This window comes from Hippoglossus hippoglossus, chromosome 15, assembly GCF_009819705.1.
Source record: "Hippoglossus hippoglossus isolate fHipHip1 chromosome 15, fHipHip1.pri, whole genome shotgun sequence".
Lineage (NCBI taxonomy): Eukaryota > Metazoa > Chordata > Actinopteri > Pleuronectiformes > Pleuronectidae > Hippoglossus > Hippoglossus hippoglossus.
Genome location: NC_047165.1, coordinates 18,337,817 through 18,354,398, shown reverse-complemented (window position 1 = coordinate 18,354,398; position 16,582 = coordinate 18,337,817). Strand labels below are relative to the sequence as shown.

General features: G+C 40.3%; 3 protein-coding genes across 5 annotated transcripts; 1 reads left to right on the top strand and 2 right to left on the bottom strand.

Annotated features, from left to right (window-relative positions):
* Positions 1–151: 151 nt before the first annotated feature.
* On the bottom strand, positions 152–4,220 carry cacul1 (CDK2 associated cullin domain 1). Its single transcript, XM_034609246.1, has 8 exons — positions 3,890–4,220; positions 3,532–3,658; positions 3,305–3,407; positions 3,118–3,213; positions 2,483–2,585; positions 2,264–2,353; positions 1,926–2,064; positions 152–1,457 (listed from the first exon to the last, which is right to left on the bottom strand). Exons 1-8 carry the CDS (start codon positions 4,218–4,220, stop codon positions 1,418–1,420), a joined length of 1,029 nt encoding a protein of 342 aa, XP_034465137.1. The 3' UTR covers positions 152–1,417.
* A 671-nt stretch (positions 4,221–4,891) lies between these two features.
* Positions 4,892–11,005, bottom strand: sirt1 (sirtuin 1). 3 transcript variants are annotated; one of them, XM_034609036.1, is made up of 10 exons: positions 10,561–10,951; positions 10,097–10,219; positions 9,703–9,938; positions 9,435–9,587; positions 8,757–8,904; positions 8,583–8,662; positions 7,208–7,391; positions 6,739–7,107; positions 6,550–6,708; positions 5,817–6,325 (listed from the first exon to the last, which is right to left on the bottom strand). In XM_034609036.1, exons 1-10 carry the CDS (start codon positions 10,907–10,909, stop codon positions 6,036–6,038), a joined length of 2,091 nt encoding a protein of 696 aa, XP_034464927.1. In that variant the 5' UTR covers positions 10,910–10,951; the 3' UTR covers positions 5,817–6,035. The 3 variants fall into 3 exon arrangements, with proteins under 3 accessions (XP_034464924.1, XP_034464927.1, XP_034464926.1); XM_034609033.1 differs by having other exon boundaries at positions 4,892–6,325; positions 6,550–7,107; positions 10,561–11,005; XM_034609035.1 differs by having other exon boundaries at positions 5,817–6,322; positions 6,550–7,107; positions 10,561–10,954.
* A 1,327-nt stretch (positions 11,006–12,332) lies between these two features.
* Positions 12,333–15,322, top strand: dnajc12 (DnaJ (Hsp40) homolog, subfamily C, member 12). Its single transcript, XM_034609325.1, has 5 exons — positions 12,333–12,657; positions 13,409–13,487; positions 13,782–13,921; positions 14,029–14,152; positions 14,878–15,322. The coding sequence occupies exons 1-5, from the start codon at positions 12,580–12,582 to the stop codon at positions 14,958–14,960; spliced, it is 504 nt and encodes a 167-aa protein (XP_034465216.1). The 5' UTR covers positions 12,333–12,579; the 3' UTR covers positions 14,961–15,322.
* Positions 15,323–16,582: the final 1,260 nt, after the last annotated feature.

The window sequence follows — 16,582 nt, the reverse complement described above, 5'->3', positions numbered from 1 at the left end:
GTGACAGGAGTTTTATCACATACATGCACTGACTCTGTTCTTGTGCTTCATTACCTTCATGATAATGCCTACTTATTGAAGGAAACATTTCTCAACATTCATATTTGAAATGTTGAATGGTGAAAAACAAAATCATCTGTGTCAAATGAAATGAATGAAATTTGTTTATTTGAAAGATGAGGAGAACCATCTCCAAGACCACAGATGGAAACAAAAAGCAAATCTGAGCATCTAGTTACACTTAAAACAGTGTTGGACCTTGTATCAAATACTTCTATTCAAGTAAAGCAAGAGCACTATGCAAAGAGGTCATGAACAGGCTACACGTGTTAGAAAAAATTTAATGCACAAGTATTCCAGACTCGGGTTTAAAACAATATTTGCATATGATTTGTTTAATTAAATCCTTGAAGCATCAGGTTCAGTATATTTACAGTTAATGGACGATTTTGGTGAGTTGTCAAAAAGAAAACTGAAGCACTATTAGAGAGTTCTCAAACACTATTGTGTGGCTGTCTACGCTTTCTGGCACTCTGTGTAAAGTCCTGGATGGGGATCCCTGCCACTCCTACATACAAGGCTGAAACAAACCAGTCACATTTAACGTTAGAATCGGACTTACATCTTAACAAAAGGGTCAAAACTTGTTAGTATAAAAAACCTAAATGGCTCAGTGACTCAGACAGTATACAACATTAACAATGTCAGCTCGAATTCGATGCGTTATATATATACATATATATAAAAGAAAAAAAATAATAAGTACTGCAAATCCTCTTTGGCGTAACTGGAAAGTACAATCCGGTTTACCAACCCAGTAAAGGCAACATGAAGAAGAGAATCATAGTTGAGGTCAATGACTTAGTTCCCATTTCTTTCCTCACTCATTTTTGTGTTGACTGTAGACACTGGTAAACATGGGATTTGTAGTATTAACATAAGGACAGTATTATTAGCAGCAATAGAAAGTCTTGATTAGCCCAGTTTATAGAAATCGCACAAGACACTTCCATGTTAAAGGTTAGGAATGAGAAACCCTCCATCCAGCCTATCTGCTGTCAGGACATCTGATCCAACAGACACCATGAAGGCACTGTTCACATGAGGAAACAGTCTGAGGACACACGGCAACATCCCACAAATACTGAAGCTGGATGCATCATAGTCACAGAGGAAAGCACCATAATGGAAGTCTGTGTGCTTGTGTTTTCTTTTAGTGCAGGAAGATTAAGCTTCTGCTCAACAACTCAACATCATGTTCTCTTTGTTCTTCACAGTGTGGTGTGACCTTGAGTCGAGAGAGATGAAACTGACACATTGTTAACATTGTACCTAGTGCAGTGAGCCAACTTGTGATAAAGACGTAGGAGGCACAGTAATCGTTCCGCAAACCCATGTGGCGACGCCGGTTCGGCTATCAGGAGTCCTCGCTGGCCCGCTTGCGAGACTGGTCCCCCCTGGAAAACAGGGAACAGTCCATTAGTGGTTTGAAGTAAAGTGCAATAACCAAAGCCGCCTTATATTAATGACCTGCGCCCCTGTCTGTTTGTTTGATTGTCAACCAGGAGAGAAGCAGAACTACTCAACTGATTTTCCTGAAACTTGGTAGAAAGATGGGACGTAGGCAAAGAAAGAAAGTTTTACATTTTGGCGTAGATCTGGACTGAGGGGTGGATCCAGGGATTTCTCTTCACTTTCTTTAATATTATGGGATAGGGGATTTTCTTTACATTTTCATAGATTTCCCAGTGAATAATTCATGGATCTTGATGAAACAAATCAGGCATATTTTGGGGACATTTGTCTTTTGACTCAATTCAAGGTGAATGTTGGGCCTTGGCGGAGGTTTGTGCTCTACTGATTCAAGCATTCAAGTTGAGACTGGGATCAGTTGATATGTGAAACTGAAGCCTTGGAAAACTAACCGTGGAAATCCATTCATGGAGAGCTCCATCTGTAGCTTCTGGTCACGAGCAGCGTAGTCTGACAGCAGAGACTCCACAGCAGGAGGGTTGATTTGGGGAATAAACCCAGAGAAGAGAGCCGGGGCCAACTGGGCCCAATCTGCAGGGGGAACCAAACAATCTGTTACACAGAGGAGCAAGTGTAGAGTAGCTGATTCTGCTGGAGGAATAAATTGAGTTTTGTTTGCTGTAGTGGAGGCAAAAAGATTGCATTAGCGTGAAGCTTAAATGACATCAAAGCAAATACATACAAAATCTTTCTGGCAGCCTTACAGATACAAACAATGAACAATGCTCACCTGGTTGGAGGCTGTAGAGGCCATTCACTACACTGGCCATTGTAGATGGCTGCACTTTAAAGGGCATGGAATAGGCTTCAATGAGAAGAGCTAAACAAGAACCAAAAAAACCACATCACAAATATATCAGAACTCATTTGTTTACCAAGGTGCAGTTTCTTTACAGATTCACAAATACAAGCAAAGCCGTCAGGGCTACAAATGAAGTAGGACACTCACGCATCAGTGTGTTCACATGTTTTTCTGCAACGTGATCAGCAAACAGCTTCATCAGATCGTCTCTTAAGTCTCTGTTCAGCTTTGACTCGATGTAGAACTTGTTCTGAAAACATTAGATATGAAAAACATTGAGAAGCCGGCATATTAGTGGATATGGGTAACACTCTAAGGTGCGCAACAGAATGTTTATATCATAGTAGAGGTGTTCCAATACCAGCATGGAAAAGGGCTCTTATAGCTTCAGCTCGGGCATCGGTGAGTACTCAAATATATGTACTGACCCAATACCACGTCTTTAAAATATATTAGTTTCACCCAGTTACAACTACAATCTTCTTTTCTCAGAAATACCTTCTTCTTAGCCATTCCAAGTAAAGAAGGCAAAGTGTACCATATTCAAGACTTCAGTGCCGAGGGGTGGCACTAGTGTGACACCATGATACCAAGCATCACTTCCATCAAGCGTTAGTAGCTTCAAGTAGTCAAAATATGATATACAAGTTATTATCTTTTTAAATGCAATGTATGGATTGGTACTCGGTATCAGCTGATACACAAGAAAACTATGGTATTGGAACATATTATAGCCCAAATTATACATTTATATTTGTTGAATATATAAAAAAGATGCATACCAAGTACATAAACACAGGAACTATACACTGAAGAGAAGCTGTGTATTGGGTCAGTGCAACGTTGAAGGTCTCAATGAAGTCCTCAGGGGTGCTGGCCTGCAAAATAATAATAATAAATGTGTGAGTTCAATAAATCCTTACTGTATGTAACGCATATGATAATCTGCTTATGTTTGGATTGACTTACTTGTAGACGTGTGGAAACGTGTTGCAGATGACTTGTTATTTTTGACGTCAAATCGTTGTAGAGCAGCTCAGAGTGCTGCTGACACACACACTTGTAGATGTAACTAGGAAAACAAAGTGGGATAGAATCTTAACCCACGGCAGCTTTGTGGATCTCTACAGGAATCACACACACTGTAGGAAAGGACACACGTGTAGCTCGGGTGTGCGTTTGTTCAAAGGTCTCACCTGTATATCTGTGCATAGGAAACAGAGATGTGGTCTGTGGGGTTCTGAATCAGCAGACGATCAATGGCCTTCTCCAGGTTTGGCCAGTGGTTTTTCCTGTAGTCCTCAACTGCCATGGCATTCAGGACTGTGAGCAAAGAGGGGAGATGCATGATGGGAAATGTACTGAAGTCTGGTCAAAGCCATCAGAAAACAGCACTGTGGGTGAAGACTCACTTTTAGGGTTAGGGTTTGGAATTAGGGGATGGATTTCTACTACGCTTCTCTACTGAGAATCAATGGAGGGTGATCAGTGTGTAGTGAGTGCAGAGTGACTACAGGACACCAGGCCCTGCTGTCTGTCCACAAGTCAACTTACGGAACTTGGAGGTAGAGTCGAGGGTGAATTTCCCCTCTACAGCCGGAGGCAGAGCCGCACAGTCGGTCTCGCTGACCTCGCTGCTCTCGCTCCCTGAATCCGAGTCCATGAACTTTGATCCCCCGGTGGTGGTGGTGCTGCTGCTGCTGCCGGACCACTGCGTCCCTCGGCGGCTCCCCGCTTCTCCCCCACCCGGCACCGGCTGCGGGACCGGCGTAACATCCGACAGACGGCTGCTGAGATACGAGCGAGCTTTACCGCTGCCGCTCGCACAATAGTTGTGGTTGTGGTCGTCTTTCACGTCCAGACTGTCGTCCTCCATGGCCTCCATGTTCACAACAGGACCTGCGTGCCGAAGCCTGGCGTCACCAGGTGACAGAGAACATGTCAGATAGCAAAATACCGATAAAGAGAGGAACTGTCAGGCGCGTGTGGTTGTGTCCATCTCGGTGTTGCTGTTGTTGACTGATTTTCTTTACGACATGTCGTAACAGCGGACAGCTGACACAAAGCAGGGGGGCTGCTGGGAAATGTAGTTCCAAAGACTGTGCCGATGAATCAAGTTCTCAGGCCTCATTCATGTAAACAAGTGAATTGTGAATCTTAACGAACCGACTTTTAACCATAGGATGTTTGTAAGAATAAACAAAATGAATCAATAAATAACTAAATGTACAAAAATAATGTCTTTATATACAGTATGCTGTAAACAGATTGGCTTGATACTACACAAGTAGGACGCCCAGATAGTTACATCATACTTGATTTTTCTTTTTCAAAGGTATTAGTCAGTGACTAACATGAAATACTTAAATATTGCACTGTACTGCTGTTATAAGCCAGTTCTCTCTGAATGTGTCTTTGAACGCACCATAGTGGAAAGAGGAACTGTCATGGTGAGTTCACGGACACGAGGTGGCGCAATGTTCCCGTCTTCTTGACAGCACTGAGGACTTTTAACTGTGAACAGGTGTATTTGACACAACACAAATGAGTGCTCAGTGTTTTTCATCCTTGCTTTTACTGAGAACTCCAGAAGAAACAACTATAATGATGTAAAAATGTCTCATTTCCTTGAACCGTAAACAAAGGCATAACCTTGTAAATGGCATGTGAATGTTGGTGAAGACATTAGTCCAACACATTGGCTCAAACATGTCTCATCTACCAACAGGAAATCTTTACAGGCAGCAGACTCCTCCGTACGAAGAAGGAAACCGATTAAACTTTATAGCCTATGAAAAAATGACAGAAGCAACACAGCCAGTTTTGTAAGGAGGAAATAAAAAGTGCCGCATTTCAATGTGAACACATTGAATATATTCCTAAGGCTTAATATGACAATGTAGTATAACTTTGTACAGATAAAATCATCTACTCTTTGATGAGTATGTCTCATATCAGAGTATAAAAATAAGAGGCTTGACCATAAAAAGTAGCTGCCACATATCTGAAGGAACACCGTGTCAATAGTTTGATTTTTTTTTCCAAGATGACAGGTTAAACATACAAAGCTTATGATGAAGTAGGAGCGTGTGGATTAAGTGTTCTTTGGTCTAAAATTAAAGTACTGTTTTTCCCAGCATTCACCCACGTGAAAACAGCAGAGCTGAACTGCTTGTATTGCGAGTCAGACTATGACTTCAAATAAACCCTCTGATTTATGTATGTGTCTGAAACTCATAGTACCCACTAGTTAGCAGGCAGTAGGTTTACATATTTACATGTTTCCCAGTGGTAACATAACCAACTCTACAACACATCATTTGATTACAGTTGACGTCTACGGACTGAGATTGACATGTCTTTGCTTGTAATTACTGCCATTTAGGAAATAAAGCTTGATCTAGTGTTGCATCTGTGTATGCTGCGGTAGATGAGAGCATCAGCTAAATTTAGCACATGGAAAGAAAACCTTGAAGACAAAACAACTACTGCATTCTATTTAGTAAGTAGCATACAGTATGAGGTTTCAGACACAATGCATGGGACCAAACAGGGCACAGAGAAAAAAAAAAAAAAACTTGATGCATAATCACACAAAGTTGTCACACAATTTCAACTTTATGAAAAATAATAAGATAAAGTCAAAAATATACGAAACATATATAGACAATTAGTGCTTTGTTGACTATGTACTTTACATTTAAAGGTGGGTGGTGCTTGGAGTCTTTTCAGAAGTATTGTCTGTCTGCACACTCGGTTTGGCCTTGTTGGCTATTGTGTGTTCTATTGTGTCTCTGAGGCACGTCTCGCCATCCGCTGCTAGTGTGTCGGACTCCTCTGGCTCGCTGTCTTCTTCCACCTCGTCAGCGCTGCATTCAGACTCGTCACTGTCGCTGCCACACGAGCTCGACGTCTCATCCTCAGAGTCGGAGTAAACCTCGGCGCCGTGGAAGACATAGTGATTTGGTGTTTGAAACAGGTACTCGCCTGCTGTGGGAGACAATACAATTTACTGATGTGAAATCAATATTGAAAGAAAATCTACCATTGTCTATCTAGCTTCCATCTACTCAGTCATAGGCATTTATATTTATTTGGATTGTAGCATGTATCTGAACAATGAATGAGGGAAAAAAAGATACTAAATATATGTAAAAGTATTTGTATGAAGTTTGGTAAATACTCTGGTCTCTCTACCATGGTCTAATGCTTACTCTCAAGGCGTTTGCTGATTGGACTTCTGTTGATTCGACTCATCCAGCATCGTCTTCGATATTCAAGGCTGGAGGTTTGGTTTTTCACATCAGCGGCCTCCTCTTTTGGTGTGTCTTCTGCTGGTAACTCTGACGACTCAGCCGTCTCCTCACTGGGAGGAGACGACTCAGCCATCTCCTCACTGGGAGACTGAGAATTTGGACAAGGCTCTGGAGGTGTAACATTATTATGAGCAGTCTCTGTGGCATTCAGACTTTCTGTCTCCTCTGAAGGCTTAATTGCTGAGTCTGTGCTGTGCTGCCTCTGCTCCTCCTGAGCTGCGTCGCTGGAAGCAGGCAAGGCCTCGCTTGGTGGCTGTTCGGGTAGCCGAGGGGGTTTCTCTGTGATCTCAGTGAGTCTTACAGTGTTGAAGCAGAGCTGCTCAAAGTCTCCAGCCAGTCGATGACAGAGCTCATTGACAATGACATCACAGTCCCCAAGCAGCTCCACGTCAAAGTTGAGGTGAGGCAGCTGTTCCCTATTGATCAAGACCTGAGGCACTTCATGAGGAATGGAGTCTGAGGAGGATAAATAGAAATCAGTTATAGATTGTATTCTCAGATTTACTGGTTATTGCGTGCACCTTACAGAAAATGTATTTATCTGATGAAAACGTACTTGGGATGAGGGCAACTGGTCGGACTTTAAGAGAAGAACCGATGACAATCAGGAGATCGACCTCATCTTTATCCTGCTTCATGGCTCTGTGGAACATTTCTGGAAGATTCTCGCCGAAGAAGACGATGTCAGGTTTCATGATGGCCAGTGGAATATCTGGACACCTTGGACAATGAGGGACAACCTGCAAGAATAATTTATTTTATCAGCAACAGGCCAAATTCCATTCTTACTCGGGTACGGGTCGCATATCTATAAAATCCACAGTACTAGCTAATGTCTTCAAAGTCAGGTGTACTGCCCTGACTTTACTTCCACTATTGACTCATACAGTTTTATAGTGATGGGTGATGTTAAATCTTTCAGGAGAGATGTCCGTGCACTGTATATCTCATTTTATTCTTTTCGTCTGAGATTATAAATAGTCAGTTTGACGTGGAGCTGACCACCTGGATGTCTTGTTTTCAAGTGTGTGCATGACATTACACCCAAATTGCAAAATAAAAAAAACAATTCACATGTACCGTCTCACAACTGCAGATATCTAGTTATGCAAACAGGTATGGTATTTGACATTTGCTGCTGCAACTACTGCTGCCCAATAAGGTGGAATTTAATGACATTTCAAATTTGATTGAGGATTATCTGGCCCACTACACGCATTATTTAAAGCATGTTAATGAGGATGGACAACCTGCCTGAAACACCTCTCTATAATTTAATTAACACCACAAACTTAAAAATGACTACAGAGACGATGATTGATGCTTATAAATCACAATGTTTAAAATGCACCATGTTTGGATATGAAAAATGACACTCAAAGAGATCATAATATATATTTAGGAAATCAACATGTCTTTTTGATGTAATAATATTATTCTTTTATTGTTTTATTATATTATATTTTTTTTACTGAAGAGAAAGTGATTCCTCAAGTTTTTTTAACATCACAGCTAGAGCCCATAACTTGTTTGACAGGTCAAAGAAGTTATAACTGTAAAAAGGGTTAGCTCATTTTAAGTTTTATATCTTAAATTGCTCCTTCTGATCATCTTCAACCCTGCATCAGTTTTAAAAACCATTGCCTGACTTCACAGATCTGTTTCTGAGGCCATAAAAAAGCATTCATTATTTTCTGCATTATCTCTGAAATGTAAGATGTTACTACTGGGCAACACAGTGTGTTGTGGATTTTTCCTCAATGGTACCTTTTTTGTTGTAATTGTTGCAGAAGTTGCTTAAAATGCAGTGTATGTATATCTGTGGGAAATACTTTATTGAAACTGAAGTGTCTTGTGACTTTTATGATGCAGTTTCCAATAATACTGAATGTGAATATGTTATACTGGATGATTTTGTAATAAATAAATACCTGGTTAAAGATGTCTTCCCTTATAGCCTCACAATCCACTGTGTGTTTACAGACGAGACAGGATGCAGTTGCGAACGACCCTGAAATAAAAGACACATTAATGGTCTTTCACCACCAACCTGGAGAGAAATGCATAGAAAAAAGGCAGGATTCGAGATGAACAGCTTCACTTACCATGACACTGGATAATCCGCTGAACTCCAGCCACTTGTTCTAATGTGTCGATGTTTTGTGTGTAGTTGCGCAGAAGCTTCCCTCGCTTGTCAAGCATAGATATGAATTTATGACAGGGTGAAGGCTGGAACTGACCAGGGTAGATCTCCTGTACGAAAGAGGATGCATTGAAATAAGTTTACTATAGTCATGTATATCAATCCTTTTCTACACTGTCTTTTTAAATCTTTTTAATATTTATAGCCTAAATAAGTTTAGTCTTAGAACAACAAAAAGGCCCTTTAACTTGAAACAAATATAACTACAGCTCAATGGATGAAGAACTATTCCTGCTCACTCACAAAGTTTAACCTTTTGAGAGCCGATTATTCTGGATTTTCAAAACCCTCATATGTTCTTTCCAACGAACATTTGTAAAATAATATCATAGATTTAAGGTAAACAACAACATTTTCAGCTGTTTCAGTAGCTTATTTCCCTGTATGTAACAAAACCCTGTGAAATAATAAAATGAGTGTGCAGATCCAAGTGAGTGTAAACTGACATATTCATGAATAAATCTGCACCAACATGAAAAGATTTAATTGAGCATATTAAGTTTTGAATGCTTAACTTCGTACCCCTGGATCTTTTGTCAGTGGCAATCAAATCATGGGTAAATGGACACAATGTACAAACCTTAGCAAACTTGAAAAACGGTCTTGGGTCCCGTCTGAAGTATTCAATGTCAAACATAGCTTGAGGGTCTGGAAGATCGGGGAAATCTACAGCGAGCCGGGCATAAATACCATCTCTGGAGCGAAAGTCCGGTATTCCACATGAAACAGATACCTGCACAAAAAGCATAAAAGCATGCTGATTTAATAGCATGGACACTGAAACTACACATTAAAAACACATTGTATTATAAATAGTACAGCTGTAGAATACTACAATTAACACATACCCCAGCACCAGTCAGCACAAGGATCCTTTTACTTTCATGTAGTAGCCTAACCACATCTTCCAAGGTGTTAATGTCCTTCCGCTTCTTTCTTTTTGGAGGTTCTGAGATGTTGATGATGATCTGCCACAGTGTCATGTCGTCTAAATCTGGTGGGAGCACAGTCTCGGGAAGCAAATCCCTCAGAATGGTCCTGGGATCGGTGTCTCTGATGTGTTGCTGGATGAAGCTGTATGAACCTGGGCAAGAATACAACATCTCAGCCTCACTTGTACTCAACATGTACATATTGTACCACTACCTGTAGATACAATGCGGTTTGCAGAGTTTCTCCAGTGGAAGAAGATGCTGCAGGGAAGGTTCATTTGCTAAATGCTTCAGAGATTCATGGAGTTACCTATCTGCGGTTGAGGGGTCCAGTCGCTGGAGCTTGCATGTGAGGATCTGTCATCTTCGTCGTTGTTGTGGTCCGGTGTGACAGCCAGACCGTTCGAGGGGAAATCAGCGTGCTCGTGAAAATCTGAGCACACAGAAATTCGGGCGAATTAACTCATAAAATCTAAGATAAGTGGTGTCGAACGTTAACTTCAGAGGACGTTAGTATGGAAACGGCTAATAAATGCTAAGCTGCTAACAAAGTTTAGAAAGGGAATAAGTTTGTTCATTAGTTTTCTCTCTGTCAGAAATGACTCAAAAAGTCAAAGTGTTGGTCAAGAGAAGAACTCGCCTCTCAACATTCACATATTCTACTTTATACCGTGAACTTCTCGGGAGTGTTCCACGTTAAGCTAACTCGCCGGTGAAGTTGGTCAAACAAGCTGATGTTGAGTCGCTGAAATAAGAAACGTAGTGTTGTCTCACCAGCTCCCTCCTCTGTAGTCCCCAGCACCGCGCTGTGGTCGAGCCTCACGGCGGGTCTGTGCTGCTCGGGGAGCACCAGTCCATTGTTGTCTCCGCCTAGCGCCGCCGCCGGGGCCTGCTCTGCTTCTACCGCCATCACCGGCTTCGCTTCCTTCTCTGCTGGCTGCGGACAATTCACCGCCGCCTCCAAGCTCTCTGTGCCCGCGGAAACACACGATAATTGGTCCACGTCGGCGCCTTTCAGTCCGCAGTCGGTTCCCGGACTCATTTTGGATCTTTTCGCGGCAGGTTCGTCCATTTCGGAGGCGCTCGAAAGGCCCGTTCCGAGGCTGCTCTCACCGTCCGCCATCTTCAGCCGCAGAGCCGCTGAGCCTTCCTCCCGGACAGCTGGCTCATTTGCATAGAGCACGTGACCCGCTCTCCACCAATCGTGACGGCCGGAACGTCCCTGGGTGACGTCGATGACGTAAAACCATAACAAAAATATTGCTGCCTTCAAAGACCGTCCGGTCAATTTCATTTAAAGGAGAAACGGAGCCAGAGAGCCCCCTCTGCTTTAGACCTACTCACCAGAAATCCACAACATTTTTGAGTATTGGCTGGTTTAAGAGGGAGAGAGAGAGAGAGAGAGAGAGAGAGAGAGAATGAGATACTGAGCGGGTCTATTGGCCTGCTCAGTATGAAGTATGGTGAAATCGTTCATCTTTGCAACTATCTAAAACATCAAATATTCCTTTGATATTTGACCACTGACACTGTCACTCGTTCCTTTGATGAAGGCTCCCATTGACTCCCATTCAAATTTTTTCCCGCTGTTTCAAAAGTCAGATCAAACCATTCCCGACCAAGCCGCAAGTTCTGATGTATTTTTTTGTGCATGTGCAACAAAGCCATTGTACAAAAACAATAAGCCCTATCTCTGAAATAAAAACACCATGAGAATCCCAAGACTTTGCTGAACGCACAGATATATTTTTTATTGGTGAGAGTGAAGAAATATGACCGTGGGAGCGAGTTACAAAAGTATGACTTCAAGGCTCCTTCCAGACATTTTCTCTCAAAATTTACATTAAAGTCAATGGACAAAAAATCAGACCAACTTCTGCTTTAGACCTCATAGAGCCAAAAGTTTAGGTCTGAAAGGTTTCATAAAGACATTTCTGCGAAGCTAATCCGTTGTATGACAATCATGTATGACAACCTCCATTTGTGGCTTTGAGAGCAGTTTAGGCACAGAAAAAATGGCTGAAATCAGTCATTTTCTCACTCGTTCCTTTGATGTATGCTCCCATCGACTCCCATTAAAAAAATTCCACAGTTTTTCGGAATTTACGAATGGTGTTTTGCCAAACAACCGTTTGGCAAAAGTCGTAGAACACCATTCCTGACCACGTTCTGATGTAGTTTTTGTGCATGTGCGACAAAAAGCGGGAGGAGTACGCTGTCGAAATTTGAATAATAAGAAGAAGTATTGAGAATAATAATATATGTGCAATCCATTGCATTACTGCACACATAATTAAAATAAAATAAGTCAGCTACATGAGAAATTAATGTAATACTAAACTAAAGTGCTAGTAAATAGTATTGATAATACGAATGAGTAATATTACACACGATATTGAACATAATATGAATATTACACATGAATAGTAACATCAATCTATCACAATGTCAAGCTTGTGTTTTCTAATTATTTAAACTTGCTCTATGCCATTGTTTCATTCCTCTCGCGAATCCGCGAAAGTGGGACTTTGAGCTGGGCACTTGAACGCACCACACGTCATATGGTTAAAAGGACAGCTCATTTTTCTCCACAACTCAGGGGAGAATTGAACACTTTTAATGTTTCTCCACCAGTCACGTAGCTCTAGCTGACAAAACAATAACAAGCTACACTTTGGCAAAATCATCAGTGAGTTAGCAGCAGGGTCAGGAGCCTATTAGTCACACAAGCTGTGATTCAGGGTGGAAGACAAGCTGCTCCGTTAGAAAACACACATTTCCACCAACACACTTATGGAGGCTGTGTTGAACTGCAAACCAGAGGACCTGGAGGATTACTACGGGTTACTGGGCTGCGACGAGCTGTCCTCGGTAAGTTCTGGCTGGTTGGTGGGTGGGTCTGGGCTCAGACTATTTTCTGGGTGACATAATAATGATGGTTCTAGATGTACAAACCAAAACATACGTGGTGTATGAGTTGGTAAATACAATGCTGGATGGACCCAAGCGACCGGCCACATGTGTGATACTGTACCAAACTGATCATGGATTGTGTAAACGCCAGAGAGTAGTCTGAACCCACAGAGACCTGTTGATGCTCCAGGAGAAGAGAAGGAACTCATGCGTCATCAATTGTTGAACAATTACAGTATGAGTCATTCATATTTCACTCTTCACCATGTGTAGGGACATGTAAAGCACGCACGGCAGTATATTTAGAATCATATAGTTATCAATGCAAGGTCTGACTGGAGCAGCATATATGATGACGACGTCAGTGCAGCCTAATTGTGATGATGATGATGATGATGATGACGATGATGATGACGATGATGATGATGATATTCATTCATTAAAAATGTTGTTGGCAACACTAAGAACGAAGCTTGTGTCATATGAAGTTAATGGTGCTACAAAATAAAAGGATCAATATACTTTTCAATAAAGCATAAAAAAGACCAGTCTCCTTTACATGTTTTATGTACAAAATTGGTTTGAATTCTTCAATTCTGAAAGTGAAAACTGTCCCTCCAAAATAGAATAAGTGACTGATTCCTGAAGTTGAAATGTTGACATTGGCAAAAGATCATTATATGTATTTGTTTATTTTGTCCCCTTTCAGACTGAACAAATTCTAAATGAATACAAGTTCCGAGCCTTGGCGTGCCACCCAGACAAACACCTAGACAACCCGAGAGCAGGTAAATCATGTTTGTGGAACGTGCTGTACCACACTGGCGTGTATTCAAAAGAAATTTATCAAATTCATACAAATAAATGGAACGCTTTGCATAGCCGGAAATGTGATTTGTAGACAAGAAGTACCCAACTTTAAAAACAAAAATGTTAATACCTTCTTTAATTATGTTTTTTTTATCATTGTATCTCACTTTTCTTACTTAGACCACAAATGCCTCTTTAGTTTCTGTCTTCATTTCAAAGCAGATAATGTTAATGGAATCTACTTGCCCTGATATTTTCTTTCTTTATGACAGTGGCAGATTTCCAAAAACTACAAGAGGCCAAAGAGGTTTTATGCAATGAAACCAAAAGGAAGAACTATGACCTGTGGAAAAGAAGTGGGGTTATGATTTCATTCCACGACTGGCAAGCCTTGAATGACTCTGTGAAAACTGTATGTAATGTCTTTTCTTTGGGACAGATTTACTTTAAAATACTGATATATATAAAATCTATATAACAAGAATTCCCACTGATATGATTGGTCCCCCATTTTTTCAGTCAATGCACTGGGCTGTGAGAAATAAGAAGGAACCGATGCTGGAGGCCTCAAAAGCAGAAAGGCCCGTCACTCCCCAAGCAGAGGACGTTCACTGTGAGCAGGAAGCAGCAGGGGTCTCCTCAAGTAAGTCACATTTCAAAATGTTCTCAAAGCATTAGACAGAAAAGAAACCCAAATGTGTTTTTATTCATAATACTTGAAGTGCAAAGTAGCACATTGAATAAAGTGAAAATACAGGTGTTGAAGTGGCCATTTAGGGCATAGATAACCTGGATTTAAACAGTAGCTTTCTAACATATTTATTTTCTGTACTTTAAGAATTCAGATTCCCTCTGGCTATGCAGGACTGATACCTACATACATGCTAATACATTTCATTCAGTTTTGCACATTGGTGCAGAGGGTTGCATTCATACCTGCAGCTTTTGCTCCAATGGACTGATTTTAACTTGGTTTAGAGACAAAATCCTGTTTTTTTATTCATTTAATCTTTGTTTAATCAGACAGTCTCATTTAGATTATAAATCAAAGAACAGGGGACATTCACAATCAAGTAATACCACTCAAAAATATAACTATTACTAGTATTTCAATTAAATATAAAATGTCCATGTGTAAAGGGTCACATTAAATGAAATGATTTCTATCATGTTGATCTACTGTGAATAAATTAAATAACTTGAAAGTGATTACATGAATTGTGTTTAATGTTCAAATGTATGTATACGTTTACTATATTTAATGAAATCACTCTTAAATTATTTGATTTATAGGTTTTATACCTAAGAATTAGGTGTTTGTACACCATGTCCAATGAAACTAACAGACTCTCTCTCATCGCTGTGCAGGTGATTACTGCCATCGGCGTTTCCGTTGGGCTGCTGACTCTCCATCCATTCTCCTGCAGAAGTTCAGAAACTATGAAATCTAAATATATCAACAGCTCACTTATATTTTAATGTGTTTGTGCCTTATTGTACTCACGTGTTGACTTGGGACCCTGTTCACTGTGATGTCACTGTTTGTGAATATGGTCTGGATCTAATTCCACTAAACTTGCAGGAAATCATTAACTCTAAATGTGTCTTGTTGCATATCTGTCGTAAATCTGATGTTGGGTATTGTCTTCTGTGATTATGTGAGTAATGTATGTTGTTATATGTCTTGCTGCTGATTATATTCATTCACACACAGTAGATGAATATGTTTATGCCTGATACTGATGTAATGTGTATGTTTGTGTTGCAGTTGGGTTCATAATGTTGGAAACATAAAAGTGAAACATGTCACGTACAGTTGTGTGTATTACTTAATTACTAAAATCATTATTTCTAATGGTATTAGAACATCCTGTTTGCTACTAGTGTGCATCTGCATGGCATCATTACACCTAACTGTGATTTTCAGTTGAACTATAGGACCACAAACTTCCACCTTTAGTAACTCTGAACTCTATGAGTTAGTACTTAGAAATATTTCAAAGCATCTCAAACCTTTGCTCTAATCATAAAATGAGTCAATGAATCTAATGAAATGGAAACTGTATTCCAAATGTTAAGTGTCAGAGGTCAATTAAATGAATTGTTTCCATTACTTACTGTATCAGTGATTCATTGTAAGGATCATTTAAGCATCGGTCTCAAAGTTAACTGTACTGCAAATGGCCTTAAATCTATAAAGGCTTGTTCTTTTTTTGAAAAAAATAAAAGTAGTTTAGTGGCTTCAAGGGCCTTGAAGAAATCAGAGATTACGTTGAACTAACCCACTATCACCACCATTAAAATACAATACAATATAATTGTATTATTTTAGTTAGTTACCAATATTATCTTCATCGTGTTCTACATTTGAGCATCAGACAGGCTACACAGAAATACCATCCATCCGTCCTTAGTGCAGCTTATCGTTTTGGGTTGCCAGGGATTGGAGCCAATTATACACTGAAAGTACACCCACACACTGTAGACTGTGCAGCACTGCAGGGCGTGTGGACCTATAGTTGGGCAAATAAACTCAACAGCACTTTCTCATTCAAATGGTTACAACACCAGTCACCATTACTACCGATCTTTATGTTTATTTGATTTTTTTCAAATACACTTACATCTGCTTTACCATAATTTTTACAGGCTATGTTAGTCTAATACACAACTTAGTATAGCGTCAGTTATTTATCTTTGAATCTGTATTTATATTTGGCCTCAATGCTCTGCCTCGGTTACCTGTGTCTTTCAATCACCTTATACTTCGAATATTTGTATTTTAAATATCTCCATTAGCACATAGTGCATTTTAATTTCCCCACTATGGGACTAATAAAGGATTATCTTATCTTATACTTCTTTACAGTGGCAGCTTTGTAGTAGTTCTGGTGGCGAGACTTTCATCTCACTGCAGTGAACTTATTCTTGACTCATTTTGGCCATTTATTATTCTTAAGCTCATCAGGTGGTTTACTGTTTTGTTTGCTACTGGATGCCTTTGTTTCCACCGGCATCAATAAACTATCTATCTATCTATCTATCTATCTATCAGTCCATCTGTCTATCTAAC

Excerpts from the sequence above, each read along its gene's own strand:
- sirt1 (XM_034609033.1), bottom strand. The coding sequence starts at position 10,909 with ATGGCGGACGGTGAGAGCAGCCTCGGAACGGGCCTTTCGAGCGCCTCC. Across the intron at positions 10,220-10,560 it reads GACTACAGAGGAGGGAGCTG|ATTTTCACGAGCACGCTGAT; the intron begins GTGAGACAACAC and ends CTGTGTGCTCAG. Across the intron at positions 8,905-9,434 it reads CGTTTTTCAAGTTTGCTAAG|GAGATCTACCCTGGTCAGTT; the intron begins GTTTGTACATTG and ends TCTTTCGTACAG.
- cacul1 (XM_034609246.1), bottom strand. The coding sequence starts at position 4,220 with ATGGAGGCCATGGAGGACGACAGTCTGGACGTGAAAGACGACCACAAC. Across the intron at positions 3,408-3,531 it reads TCCTATGCACAGATATACAG|TTACATCTACAAGTGTGTGT; the intron begins GTGAGACCTTTG and ends TTGTTTTCCTAG. Across the intron at positions 3,214-3,304 it reads ACGTTTCCACACGTCTACAA|GCCAGCACCCCTGAGGACTT; the intron begins GTAAGTCAATCC and ends ATTATTTTGCAG.
- dnajc12 (XM_034609325.1), top strand. The coding sequence starts at position 12,580 with ATGGAGGCTGTGTTGAACTGCAAACCAGAGGACCTGGAGGATTACTAC. Across the intron at positions 13,922-14,028 it reads TGAATGACTCTGTGAAAACT|TCAATGCACTGGGCTGTGAG; the intron begins GTATGTAATGTC and ends CCATTTTTTCAG. Across the intron at positions 14,153-14,877 it reads AGCAGCAGGGGTCTCCTCAA|GTGATTACTGCCATCGGCGT; the intron begins GTAAGTCACATT and ends ATCGCTGTGCAG.